General features: G+C 40.9%; 1 protein-coding gene across 6 annotated transcripts in view; it reads left to right on the top strand.

Annotated features, from left to right (window-relative positions):
- LOC124554066 overlaps nt 1–13,864 on the top strand; it is a 47,533-nt gene that overhangs the window by 19,043 nt on the left and 14,626 nt on the right. The window contains exons 2-4 of one of the 6 annotated variants that reach the window (XR_006968226.1): nt 608–765; nt 7,516–7,603; nt 7,821–7,904. Coding sequence is in view for 1 of the 6 variants with exons in the window: in XM_047128111.1 (XP_046984067.1) it covers nt 8,038–8,075 (38 nt within the window). In the remaining 5 variants the exon portion in view is untranslated. Of the gene's footprint in view, nt 1–607; nt 766–802; nt 926–6,198; nt 6,249–6,268; nt 6,470–7,515; nt 7,604–7,820; nt 7,905–7,947; nt 8,076–13,864 lie in introns of those variants that run through there. The other 5 variants (XR_006968225.1, XR_006968229.1, XR_006968228.1 and 2 more) reach the window with 5 other exon arrangements.

The following is a 13,864-nucleotide window of genomic DNA, read 5'->3' as shown; positions in this document are numbered from 1 at the left end:
TAGTTGGTGCTTATTTTGTACTAATTTTTACATTGTACTGCTCATTTTATTTAATAATTTATCACTAGTTCAACATATTCACATCTCAACACTCAGTGGTTAACTTTGTCCAGTGTTGCTGTAGCTTTTGATATTTTACGAATTGGCAAAGGTTCTGATTCACCCTTGTCTTTACACTCTTCACTTATGGATATCGTCAATTGATGACCTACTACGATCCCAATTTTTCTCGAAGTAAGTCTGTACTCTGTTCACACTGTAAAAAAAGTACTCAGCCCAATAACTTTTGATCTTTAACCTCCAGAGTTTTGCAGATGGAACCAAGAGTAGACAGTGGCCTCTGAGCTGTTTCTTTACTTATTTCTGTACCTTAGTTGAATTACAGTATCATAGTGAAAGTTGGTAAGTGTGATCATTACTTTCATCAAATAGTGTGTTGTATCCTAACGCCTAAAAGTAACAGCTCTGGATGAATAGCAATTTTTAATTTTTTTATTTTGCAGTATACATGTATATATTTACAACTTACGACTTCAGTAACTTTGAAACTATACGAGATATTCTAGCGTATGATAAGATCACTAAAAAAATTTCTTTTTCCTTCCAGGTTATGCAATTTTGATGCAAAATTGAACCTGAAAACCTGATAAAATGTGGATTCCAGTGGATAAAGCTCAATGTGTGTGGCCTGGTAGATACAGACGATATCACATACCCAAGTGCAATGAACCTTTTGGACTTGGAATACATCATTTATGGAAACAGGTAGTGTTCTTCATAAAAAAGGGCTGGTCACCCATCAGTTTGACGCCATTGTGGACAGGGTACAGCAGGTGTTTGCAAGGAGTTCTATAAAATCTGTATGTGTGGCAGCCAGATAGATGGAAATGAGAAGATCGACTTCGCACAATGTCTTGCATAAGAGGTAATGGCTCTGTCCCTACGTGTAGCTGCTTCAGGCATTAAAGCCTATGGACAAGCCTAGATGTGAACAATTTGCAGTGGATATTCTATGCAAGATTGATGCAAGTATTGACTTTTTGGAAAAGATTTGTTTCCCCAATTTGGCAACATTTCATGTGTCCAGCAAACTGAATTGTCATAATGTTTGTATGTAGGATTTGCAGCATCCTCGTGTTACACATGAAATGAAAAGAGACAGTTGTAAGGTCAATGTTAGATGTAGACTGGTCCCCCAGTTGCATCACTGATTCATTCTTTTTCATCACTGCCATCAACAGTGGTGTTAACATGGACATGCTACAAGAGTTTACTGTGCCACATACGTAGCACCTGCAACCTGGTGTCATATTCCAGTAAGACAGGGCACCACTCCACTGGCCCCTAAATGTACTTCAATTTCTATATAAGAAATTTCCGGATAGGTGGATTGGACGAGATAGTCCAACTTGGTGTCTGCCACTATCCCCTGACCTTACACCACTAATTTCGTCCTGGGGTTTTTTGACGGATGCGGTATACCGAACCAGGGCTAGAGACCTGCAGGAATTGAAGGCACACATTTGCAATCCATTTGAACATGTCATCATGGAGATTTTGAATCGTACGTGGAGAGAAATGGAATTCCGACTAGGCATTATCCATCCTATTTAGGGTGTACACGTTGATATGTGTGAATGAGGAAACAAAATTTAGTTATCTGATCGCGTAAATTTTATTTGTATGAAAATAGATAACTTACTGAATTGTTGGATTTCATTATTCATCTCACTGTGTATCCTGCTATTCTCAAATAACTGTTGCTCAGTTCCATGGGTGAACTTCAGCTCTGCTTTCAGTTGTTGGTAAATCAACAGTGGGCTATCTGTCACAGTAGCAATGTAAAAATCATCAGTGTGTGCTATGTCCAAGAAGTTATTGTGAAGGAAAAGGAACTGTGTTTTCTTATGAACTTCTGCTGATTGAGCTTGTATTTGTAGTGGCCTCCATTGTTCATAGAAAGCTTGTAATTTTGATATATAATTTCTAGGTTCCTGTGCCAGAATTTGTGGTCTCTCCCGTAGTAAATAGTCACATCCCCCACATCTAGTGTGACACATTGTAGAATAGTTAATTTTCTCATCTGTAAGTTGTAAAAAAAGAAAACCATTAATTTTTGGTTGACTGACAGTAGTTTTTTCATTATTTCATGCAAGTAATATCAAAGATTTTAGATATTTCTGATGAAATACTCACTGCTGAGCCGTTTTCAGGCTACTTGTGGGCCAGCCTGTTTGGATAGTGCTGGTATCCTCAGCTGAAACTTGCAAAGTAACATCCATGCGCGTCACTTGTTTTGTGAAACTAATATGTTGACATCCTTTCTCTTTGTTGGGTTACAGGCAGCCATTGGGTGGACAGTAAATGGTAACAAATGAGCAGCTTTTAACTAGGTATGCCTTCATGCATGTTTTTTCTGCGTACAGGAGTTTCTGTTACATATACGGCACTTTACACTGCTTGTGAGAAAACATTATTAATCAGCATTGATGGTGAACTTGGTCCCTAGCATCCACTAGTGGGCATCCCCACTTACTTTAGGGTTTCACAGAACTTTGAAAAAAATATTGGGTTACTGAGTATTATTTTATGCTTTAACTTGATGCAACTCTGCTTTATAAATTTTATGACGTGGAGTTACTTCCCCACTTTATAAATCATCATTACTGTGGAACTGTGGATGGTCAGAAAATTTTAATACTAAAGCTACAGTTTCCTAGATGTGGAAAAACTTATCGCCTGTGGAATGCGCTTGTCTTTTGCTGTCCGAAGTGGGCCACAGGACACTGTGTGAAATGAAATTTTTTTCTAGGGGTGGGGCAGTGCATGTACAAACATAAAAAATTGAAAGTTGTGTTTTTTATAATTCAACAGCTGTACACGATAGTGATATGAGAACTACCTTCTTACATCATTCATTAACCCAATGAAAATGTTGTGCTATTTTTCACACTAATCAATGTTTATCATGCCATACCTCCCAAATGTGGTGTTGTACAACACAATTTTATAATTGGCTTCAGTAGCACATGTTGATAACAGGTGGAAACTTTCTAGCCAATAGAATCAGTAACAGTGAGGTAATAAATTAAAATGTGTGACTTGGAATTTGTAGCAAACCAACATTTGAAATGTATTATTTGATAAACTTTTTCACTTTACATTTTTTTGTTTTTTTTGTGGTAGATCAGAGCAAGAAAAATTTTGTGGAAAGATTTGAAAACATTTTAACAGTTTGTTGTAAGTTTGTGGGTGCTACAGTTTCCCAAAGATGAGAGCAGTATTTTGTGGTTCATTGATGCCACGCACGTTCCAGTGTGCTGCAATGAACATTTTGGTATTACATCACAGTAGACTGCAGCGCAACATTAGTAGTGGGGCAGCAAAGGCAAAACGTGCAGTGGAGTGTAAATTCTAAAGGGAAGGAGACTGTGTATTATTGTATTCAGAAAGCGCAAAGCAGTCCCAAATCTTCTTGTGTTGTGAAGGAACATACAACATTTTAGTAATGAAACAGTTGCTAGACGGTGCAGAGGAGTGCCATCTCCCAATGCCTCATAATGTAAATGTAGCGGAAATTAATGCACTGCTCGTGGAGAAACGATACCCTGGATAGGTGTGGAGGGTTATGACAAAGCTACGGGATTCACTGTGAGGAACAGAGATTTACTGATTACTTTGGTGGGCCGAATTTTAACCGTCATTCAGTCTTAATCGCAGTAACAACATCCACCTCATTATAAAAAGTGGTTAAAGCTCACTACACCAAATTCGCATCCTTGAGGAAAAAGACCTTGTTTCACAAAGTGCCTAGCATCTGGCACACGTTGGTCTATTGCTTATTCTTATGATATTGAAACCCATTTTTGAACATATTCCAAGTTGATTTCTAAATGAATTATAAGTTGAATTTTGAATGTGTGCATAATGTACGTGATATATCTGCCAAGGGAATCCCAGTCCCACCTAGATATAAATTTTCCTGCAGACAAAAGGGTATGGGGCTATATGAGCTCTGCAGAATAAAGTCACAGGTGAATGCCAATCGCTGTATATGTGGTTGACTGGGTTTGCAAATCATCAGCATTGTTATAATTACTAGCGAAATCCATAGATTCAGACTACCAGAGTGGAAATAAATGACTAACAGGAATAACGGGTAACAAAGATTATGTATTATCTTCTTGCCAGTTGTACAATCCCCAGCTAGGAGCCGCTAAAGTCCTATTCTGGGAGTAGCGCGGAAACCGTGTTGTACGCACACGTAATAACTCCTAACCGGAGAATAAATGCGGTGTAACTAAACCGGTGGTTGTGGCCGGGCTAATGAAGTTCAGCGGACAAGTAGGTTTGACTCTGGCAGGAATAGTTACAGAATTAGTGATGACAAGATTGTTAGTTAGAACGAGGAAGAAGAAGAAAACGGGAATATTACACAAATTGTGGAAGAATACGACGATCCCAAATTTATATAAAAATTTTGTACTACTACTTTTCGATCTCATACTTCAGAAGCTAGAGAGTATGAATGAAATGTGAAACTATTTCCTAACATACAACTTTTTGCTTGTCATTTAATATTGGTACTTCATGAATTATATTCTGTCGAGTTATAAAAATGACCATTTGTACCATATCAGTCTTTTATTTGGTGTGTGTGTGTGTTACAATTGCTGAAATATTAGGCAGGCCTATTTAGTTTTATCTAGCAGACAGTGACAAAATACTCGTAAACAGACTGAGAAACCACACCAGTCTTAGGTACTACTTGTATTAACAGCTTTTTCAGTATTAGAGGACAACACTGAGTTTTCCTGTACAAAATATTTGGCGGACTTTGATGAGGTAATAGATTCTTTTGCAGAAAGGAAAGCACACCATGTAAAGCTGTAGCAGGATTAGAGGAAAAAATGCTAGGACTTCAGGATTGAAGAAATGTGTACTGTCTTGCTTGTTTCTTGTCTTTACTGGTTTTGTGGATCATATATTTAATTTTATTAATAGGCAATAAAGAGTGCAAATTTTCTGAGGCGCTCAGTCTTGGCTTGGCAGCCGTTGAAAATGTAGCTCCTGTTTGATGTTACCGCCAAGTGCGAATTGCGTGCAGTTATTCGGTTTTTGAATGCAAAAGGGATTGCGCCAATTGAAATCCATCGCGAATTGACGGAAGTGTATGGTGAGTCGTGCATGGATGTCAAAAACGTTCGTAGAATTTTAACGGAAACATTGAACTACCGGAAGGTATGTGCAAGATGCTGACCAAGGACCACATGCGGCAAAGGGTTGATGCTTCCCGTGCATTTCTTCGCCGCCTTGCACCCAAACAGGCCAACTTTCTGGACTCAATTGTCACGGGTGATGAAATCTGAGCATACAACTTTACATCTGAGACCAAGCAACAATCACGCCAGCGGCGGCTTCCTTCTTCACCAAAGCTGCGGAAATTCAAACACACACAGTCTGCCGGTAAAGTCATGACAACCGTTTTTGGGAACTGAAAGGGGTATTGTTGGTCGACTTTACGCCCTCTGGGACCACAGTTAACACTGACGGGTACTGTGGGACCAAAAAAACTCAAGCGGGCAATTCAGAACCGGAGAAGAGGAATGTTGAACCAGGGGTGTACACATTCTCCGTGACAACGCTCGCCCACACATCACTCGGCAAACTGTTGCTGCGGGTCTCCCGCAAGGAGTCTGTTGTCCTCTGCCGGCTGCGCATTGGGCACACTCGGCTTACGCACGGCCACTTATTGCGCCGTGAGGACGCACCTCTATGGCGCTGCGGCTCCGTTTTATCTGTGGTCCATATTTTATTGGAGTGTCCGCTTTTAGCTGTGCTCAGGCAGTTGTTCGCACTGCCTGACACGCTCCCTGCCCTTTTAACAGATGACTCTGCTACGGCTGACTTAGTTTTACGTTTTATTCGGGCAGGGGTTTTTTATCATTTAATCTAAGTGTTTCTGTTTTATTTTATTGTTTTTTGTTGATTCTGACCTTTGGCCTCCGGTTTTACACTGATTTTTTAATGTGTTTTAAGTGGTTGGCTTTTCCTTTTTTATTTCTGTGGTCGGCCAACCACCGTCACACTCTGTGTGATTTTAGTTCGTTTTGTCTGGTCTTTGTCTTAGTTTGTCTTGTTCTGTGTCGTCTGTGCTCTATTCTGTTAATCGTTTTTATTCTCTGTGGGTGTTTTTAGTACTTGGACAAAGGGACCGATGACCGTAGCAGTCTGGTCCCTTTAATCCCACAAACCAACCAACCAAACTGTTGCTCTCCTGCAACAGTTTCAGTGGAACATAATCACCTACCCACCCTATAGTCCTGACTTGGCGCCCAGTGACTGTCACCTGTTCCCTGGGTTAAAAGAACATTTGGCCGGAAAGTGATTCACCTCCTGTACAGCATGGCAGCAGGCTGGTATATACAAAAACTGGCACAGTGTCTACAAAAATGCATCGACATAAATGGTAATTATGTTGAAAAATAGGTAAATGTTAAAGCTATAAACTGATGTAAACAACTGTAGAAATAACAGCTCTATGTACGTAAAAAATAGGAGACCTTTTTTCTTGGTATTACCCTCGTAGTTGCAGATTTTATTTTATTCCGACACTTCTGACAGTCAAGCATTAATCACCTTGCAGACCAGTGAAGCAAGGTAATGGCTGATTAACCGTGGCCCTCGTCTGTGGACCAAAAGTCGACAAAATTCCAGGGCTAGAAAGTTTTAACAACTGGGATGTCAACGCTTATCGGACATTTCACATCGCAGAGGTCTACAATAAAGACATGGGTAAATCATATTACCTGCCGTAAATGCCGTTCGTTCCGAGGACCAGGAATCATTGTACAATAAATGAATCGGAATCTGTGTCAGTGTGGGTTAAAGGTGCTGACCACGGTAAAAAAAAAAATTAAACTTGTTGGTGATCTCATCCATTATTACAGAAATGGAAAAAAATTCTCCCCTTCCCTTTATGCGTAAAAGGCTGTCTCACTCATTTAACACATTCTTCGGTTGCATACGCATGTGCACATGTATACAAACAAAATTGTTTGAATTGCTCTTTCATAATTCTAAGTTGAATGTAATAAATACTACAAAACCTAAAAAGCCCGATATTCATTTTGACACACCCAGGACAATAAGATCCAGTGTGTAGTAACGTTTTCAAAAGTTTGAGAAACAGACCAGTAGTTAGTGCTTATTTTGTACTAATTTTTACATTGTACTGTCCATTTTATTTAATACATTTATCACTAGTTCAGCATATTCACATCTCAACACTCAGTGGTTAACTTTGTCCAGTGTTGCTATAGTTTTTGATATTTTACGAACTGGCAAAGGTTCTGATTCATCCTTGTATTTACTTTCTTCACTTATGGATATCGTCAATTGATGACCTACTACGATCCCAATTTTTCTCGAAGTAAGTGTATACTCTGTTTACACTGTAAAAAAAAAAATACTCAGCCCAATAACTTTTGATCTTTAACCTCCAGAATTTTGCAGATGGAACCAAGGGTAGACAGTGGCCTCTGAGCTGTTTCTTTACTTATTTCTGTACCTTAGTTGAATTACATTATCATAGTGAAAGTTGGTAAGTGTGATCATTACTTTCATTAAATAGTGTGTTGTATCCTAATGCCTAAAAGTAACAGTTGTGGATGAATAGAAATTTTTAATTTTTTTGTTTTGCAGTATACATGTATATCTTTACAACTTAAGGCTTAAGTAACTTTGAAACTATACGAGATACTAAAAAATGGTTTCTAGCAAATTATAAGATTACTCATAAAATTTCTTTTACCTTCCAGGTCATGCAATTTTGACGCGAAATGGAACCTGAAAACCTGCTAAAATGTGGATACCAGTGGATAAAGCTCAATGTGTGTGGCTTGGTAGGTACAGACGATATCAGATACCCAAGTGCAGTGACCCTTTCGGACTTGTTTCAGATGCCACTATGGACAGGGTACGGCAGGTGTTTGCAAGGAGTTCTATAAAATTAGTGTGGCAGCCAGAGAGTTGGAAATGAGAAGTTCGACGTTGCACAATGTTGTGCATAAGAGGTAATGGCTCTATCCCTACAAAGTGCAGCTGCTTCAGGCATTTAACCCTATGGACAAACCTAGGTGTGAACAGTTTGCAGGGGGTATTCTATGCAAGATTAATGCAAGAATTGAATTTTTGGAAAAGATTTGTTTCTCCAATATGGCAACATTTCATGTGTCCAGCAAACTGAATTGTCATAATGTCTGTATGTAGGATTTGCAGCATCCTCATGTTACACATGAAATGGAAAGAGACAGTTGTAAGGTCAATGTTAGATGTAGACTGATCCCCAGTTGCATCACTGATTCATTCTTTCCCATCACTGCCATCAACAGTGGTGTTAATGTGGATGTGCTACAAGAGTTTAATGTGCCACAATTGGAACACCTGCAGCCTGGTGTCATATTCCAGTAAGACGGGCACCACTCGACTTGCCCCTAAATGTACTTTAATTTCTATATGAAAAGTTTCCGGATAGGTGGACTGGACGAGATGGTCCAACTTAAAATGCATCACGATCCCCTGACCTTACACCACTAATTTTTTCCTGGGGTTTTGTGAAGGGTGTGGTATATTGAATCAGGGCTAGAGACCTACAGGAATTGAAGGCATACATTTGCAATCCACTTCAATGTGTCACCATGTATATCTTGAATCATACGTGGAGAGAAATGGAATTCAGACTAGGCATTTCCGTGCTATTAACGGTGCACACATTGATTTGTATGAATGAATGAGGAAACAAAATTTAGTTATCTGATCGCGTAAATTTTATTTGTATGAAAATATATAACTTACTTAATAGTTCAATTTCATTATTCAGTACACTCTTAGATCCTGCTATTCTCAAATAACTGTTGCTCAGTTCCATGGGTGAACTTCAGCTCTCTTTTCAGTTGTTGGTTAATCAGCAGTGGGCTGTCTTTTTCAATAGCAAAGAAAAAAGGCATCAGCATGTGCTATGTCCAAGTGTGCTCCCTGCCTCTGTTGGATAAGCAGTTGCCAGCAGCAAGTCGTATACTCCTAGCTTACTTATTTGTTACATAGTTTAATTCTTAATTTCTTTGCGTGTTTTTGGGTACTTGCATTGTTTAATTCATAAATTTTGGGCGTATTATAGTATTTGAGAGTTGTAGCATCATGATTTAGTGTTTACTTCGTAGATTCTTACTTAAATTGCGTGTGAGTTTCGTATGGGAGGTTTAATTTCGAGTTTTAGTTGCTGCAATCGTAAATTCAGGCAGATTGTAGCGCAGTCGTTAGGCTTTTGTACAGGTTAGTTTATACATTCTTTGCGTGTTTCACTTGTGTTATCTGGGCACGGACTCGTGTTTCAGTAACTGTTGCTAAACATCGATTGGAATGGACAGGGATTGTGATTGCTGTGTTCGGATGAGGGCTGAGTTGGCATCCCTTCGCTCACAGCTGCAAGCGGCGCTGACTTCGGTCGCACAGCTTGAGGCTGTTGCCAATGGGCACCACTCTGGGGAGCCGGACTTGGGTATCACAGGGATGTCAACCTTGTCCCGTCTGTCCCCAGATCGGTCTGCCGCTGTGGTTGCACCGGTTGGTGCCCTCAGTGGGGCTGAGCCCTCGCCTGTGGTTGATGGGGAGGTCGTTCCAAGGCGTGGCAGGCAGCGAAAGACATCCCCGTATGCTGATCAGAAAGCCTCCCCGGTGCGTCTGACAAACAGGTTTCAGGCACTGCCCTGTTTCAGAGGATGATTCTCAGCCTTCAAGGTCCGGGCATTCGCAGAGGGTGGGCTTATTGGTAGTTGGGAGCTCCGATGTAAGGCGCGTAATGGGGCCCCTTAGGGATATGGCGGCTAAGGAGGGGAAGAAATCCAGTGTGCACTCCATGTGCTTTCTGGGTGGAGTCATTCCTGATGTGGAAAGGGTCCTTCCGGATGCAATGAAGAGCACAGGGTGCAGTCAGCTGCAGGTGGTGTCACATGTCGGCACTCATGACGTGTGTCGCTTTGGATCTGAGGGAATTCTCTCTGGATTCCAGCGGCTATCTGATTTGGTGAAGGCTGCCGGTCTTGCTTAAGAGATGAAGGCAGAGCTCACCATCTGCAGCATCATTGATAGAACCGACTGCAGACCTTTGGTGCAGAGCCAGGTGGAGGGTCTGAATCAGAGGCTCAGACGGTTTTGCGACCGTGTTGGCTGCAGATTCCTTGACTTGCGCCATAGGGTGGAGGGGTTTCGGGTTCTGCTGAATAGGTCAGGATTTCACTACACTGAGCTGGCAGCTACATGGGTAGCGGAGGCTGTGTGTCGTGGACTGGGCGGTTTTTTAGGTTAGAAGGCCTCGGGAAAGTACGGGGTGGGCTGCAATCTCAAAGGGTGCATGGCAAATACAGGACATGCTTGGTTGAAGGAACAGTCAGAATTGTAGTCGTAAATTATTGTAGTTGTGGTGGGAAAGTCCCTGAGCTTCAAGCGCTAATAGAAAGCACAGAAGCTGAAATCGTTATAGGTACAGAAAGCTGGCTAAAACCTGAAATAAGTTGTGCAGAAATTTTTATGAAGACTCAGACGGTGTTCAGGAAAGATAGATTAGGCAGAATTGGTGGTGGAGTGTTTGTGTCGGTCAGTAGTGGTTTATCTTGTAGTGAAGTCTAAGTAGATACTCCGTGCGAATTGGTATGGGTGGAGGTTATACTTAACAGCCAAACTAAGTTAATAGTTGGCTCCTCCTACCGATCCCCAGACTCCGATGATATAGTTGCTGAACAGTTCAGAGAAAATTTGAGTCTCGTAACAAATAAATACCTCACTCATACGGTTATAGTTGGTGGTGACTTCAACCTTCCCTCGATATGTTGGCAAAAATACTTGTTCAAAAACGGTGGTAGGCAGAAAACATCTTCCGAGATTGTCCTAAATGCTTTCTCCGAAAATTATTTCGAGCAGTTAGTCCACGAACCCACGCGAATTGTAAATGGTTGTGAAAACACGCTTGACCTCTTAGCCACAAGCTGATAGAGAGCATCATGACTGATACAGGGATTAGTGATCACAAGGTCGTTGTAGCTAGGCTCAATACCGTTTCTTCCAAATCCACCAGAAACAAACGCAAAATAATTTTATTTAAAAAAGTGGATAAAGTGTCACTAGAAGCCTTCCTAAGAGACAATCTCCATTCCTTCCGAACTGAGTATGCAAATGTAGACGAGATGTGGCTCAAACTCAAAGATATAGTAGCAACAGCAATTGAGAGATTCATACCTCATAAATTGGTAAGAGATAGAACTGATACCCCATGGTACACAAATCAGGTCCGAACGCTGTTGCAGAGGCAACAGAAAAAGCATGCGAAATTCAGAAGAACGCAAAATCCCGAAGATTGGCTAAAATTTACAGACGCGTGAAATTTGGCACGGACTTCAATGCGAGATGCGTTTAATAGGTTCCACAACGAAACATTGTCTCGAAATTTTGTAGAAAACCTGAAGAAATTCTGGTCGTATGTAAAGTACACAAGCGGCAAGACGCAGTCAATACCTTCGCTGCGCAGTGCCGATGGTACAGTGTGTAAACTTTTAGATGGCAGACCTCTCCCTAGTTCTGAATCGGCAGAAGTCGGTAAACGTCGGGAGGCACGCAGTTTCGACTGCCGCCAACATTACGTAGCTGTGCTGTACAAGGTAGCCATTGTCGTCTGCTTCGTTATTGTTTTGCGATGTACTGTTCTGCGTGGTTTTATATACTTTTTTTAACACGTTTGCGAAACGTGTTGCGAATAGTGTTAGTAGTGAAGAAATAATAGGAAAAAAAAAAGTCATGCCTGACGCGGCACTTTTTCACGCATCTCGATGTTTACCGCGTCATATCTCCTTAATTATATGTCGTAAATTCGCCGGCACATTTACTGATATGTGTGGATACTGTATGAGAAATATGTTGCGATTAGAGTTAATAGCAACAAAATAATACATTAAAACATCATGCCCTCTTCGGCAGATTTACGGTATGTACTGAGAAAATTTTATTAGGTTTCATTATTTTGTGGGGGGTGTGAGAGAAATTTTCGTAAAGGGTTGAAATTGTATGTAACGTTTGCTGCTGGTTGCTAAGTGCTCTCATTCTCAAATACCGGATGCATAAATCTGGGTATTTTCCTGCGGTGGCATTTCGTTGTTTATGACGTCACATCTCCTCAAGAATGTGTCTTATTTCTTTTTTTTTGGCTAGGAACCTTCATGGGCGTATGGAGAACAAATCACCAAAATTTCATCGCAATCGGATGAATGGTTTGGGAACGCATAGAGGGCAGACATACATACATTCATTTTTATAGAGATTGACAGTTACGTTATACTATATGACCTGTTTAAGTATATTTAAATTTTGTAATTAAAAGTTCAACATTGCAGGGAGTAAAATAAAATTAAAAAAAAAAATTGCGAGCAGTGGGTATCGAATCCGGGTCCGCTGCATGACAAGCCTTGACCTAATCAATTGCGCTATGCATGTTACTATAACGTAACTTTTGAAACATTGTTCAATACCTTTTCGGGCGTTCGGAGAACAACTGACCAAAGTTTCATGGCAACTGGATGAATGGTTTGTGAGCGCATAGTAGACAAACATACATACATTCATTTTTATATATATAGATTTTAATGTACATGACGATTTCAGTTTCATTTACGAACAACATTTAAAGCGAGTTTTACTTCCAAGCCTTTCGTCTGCTTTCGTGTAAGCATGATGCACAATTTGTAGTGCCAGCAGTGCAACTGGTAAGCGTGCCTTCTCGCCAGCCAATGCTAGCTTCCTCCTCTCCCCGCACTCCCCTCACAACTCTGCCGTCTTACAGTTAACACACTGTACTGTCACCGACGACTGTGCCGCTAAAGCGGAGTTATTGAATGCACTTTTCCGAAATGCCTTCACCAGGGAAGGTGGATGGAATATTCCAGAATTTGAAACACGAACAGCTGCTAGCATGAGTGTCTTAGAAGTAGATACCTTAGGGGTTGTGCAGCAACTCAAATCGCTTGATACGGGCAAGTCTTCAGATCCAGATTGTATACCGATTAGGTTCCTTTCAGAGTATGCTGATACAATAGCTCCTTACTTAGCAGTCATATACAACCGCTCGCTCACAGATAGATCTGTACCTACAGATTTGAAAATTGCGCAGGTCGCACCAGCGTTTAAGAAGGGTAGTAGGAGTAATCCATCGAACTACAGACCTATATCATTGACGTCGGTTTGCAGTAGGGTTTTGGAGCATATACTGTATTCAAACATTATGAATCACCTCGAAGGGAACGATCTATTGATACATAATCAGCATGGTTTCAGAAAACATCGTTCTTGTGCAACGCAGCTAGCTCTTCATTCGCACGAAGTAATGGCTGCTATCTACAGGGGTTCTCAAGTTGATTCCGTATTTCTAGATTTCCGGAAAGCTTTTGACACCGTTCCTCACAAGCGACTTCTAATCAAGCTGCGGGCCTATGGGGTATCGTCTCAGTTGTGCAACTGGATTCGTGATTTCCTGTCAGGAAGGTCATAGTTGGTAGTAATAGACGGCAAATCATCGAGTAAAACTGAAGTGATATCAGGTGTTCCCCAGGGAAAATGACCTGGGTGACAATCTGAACAGTTCTCTTAGGTTGTTCGCAGATGATGCTGTAATTTACCGTCTAGTAAGGTCATCCGAAGACCAGTATCAGTTGCAAAGCGATTTAGAAAAGATTGCTGTATGGTGTGGCAGGTGGCAGTTGACGCTAAATAACAAAAAGTGTGAGGTGATCCACACGAGTTCCAAAAGAAATCCGTTGGAATT

This window comes from Schistocerca americana, chromosome 11 (genome assembly GCF_021461395.2).
Source record: "Schistocerca americana isolate TAMUIC-IGC-003095 chromosome 11, iqSchAmer2.1, whole genome shotgun sequence".
In the NCBI taxonomy this organism is placed as follows: domain Eukaryota; kingdom Metazoa; phylum Arthropoda; class Insecta; order Orthoptera; family Acrididae; genus Schistocerca; species Schistocerca americana.
The sequence above is the reverse complement of the archived record's forward strand: the minus strand, read 5'-3'. Positions and strand labels throughout refer to the sequence as shown.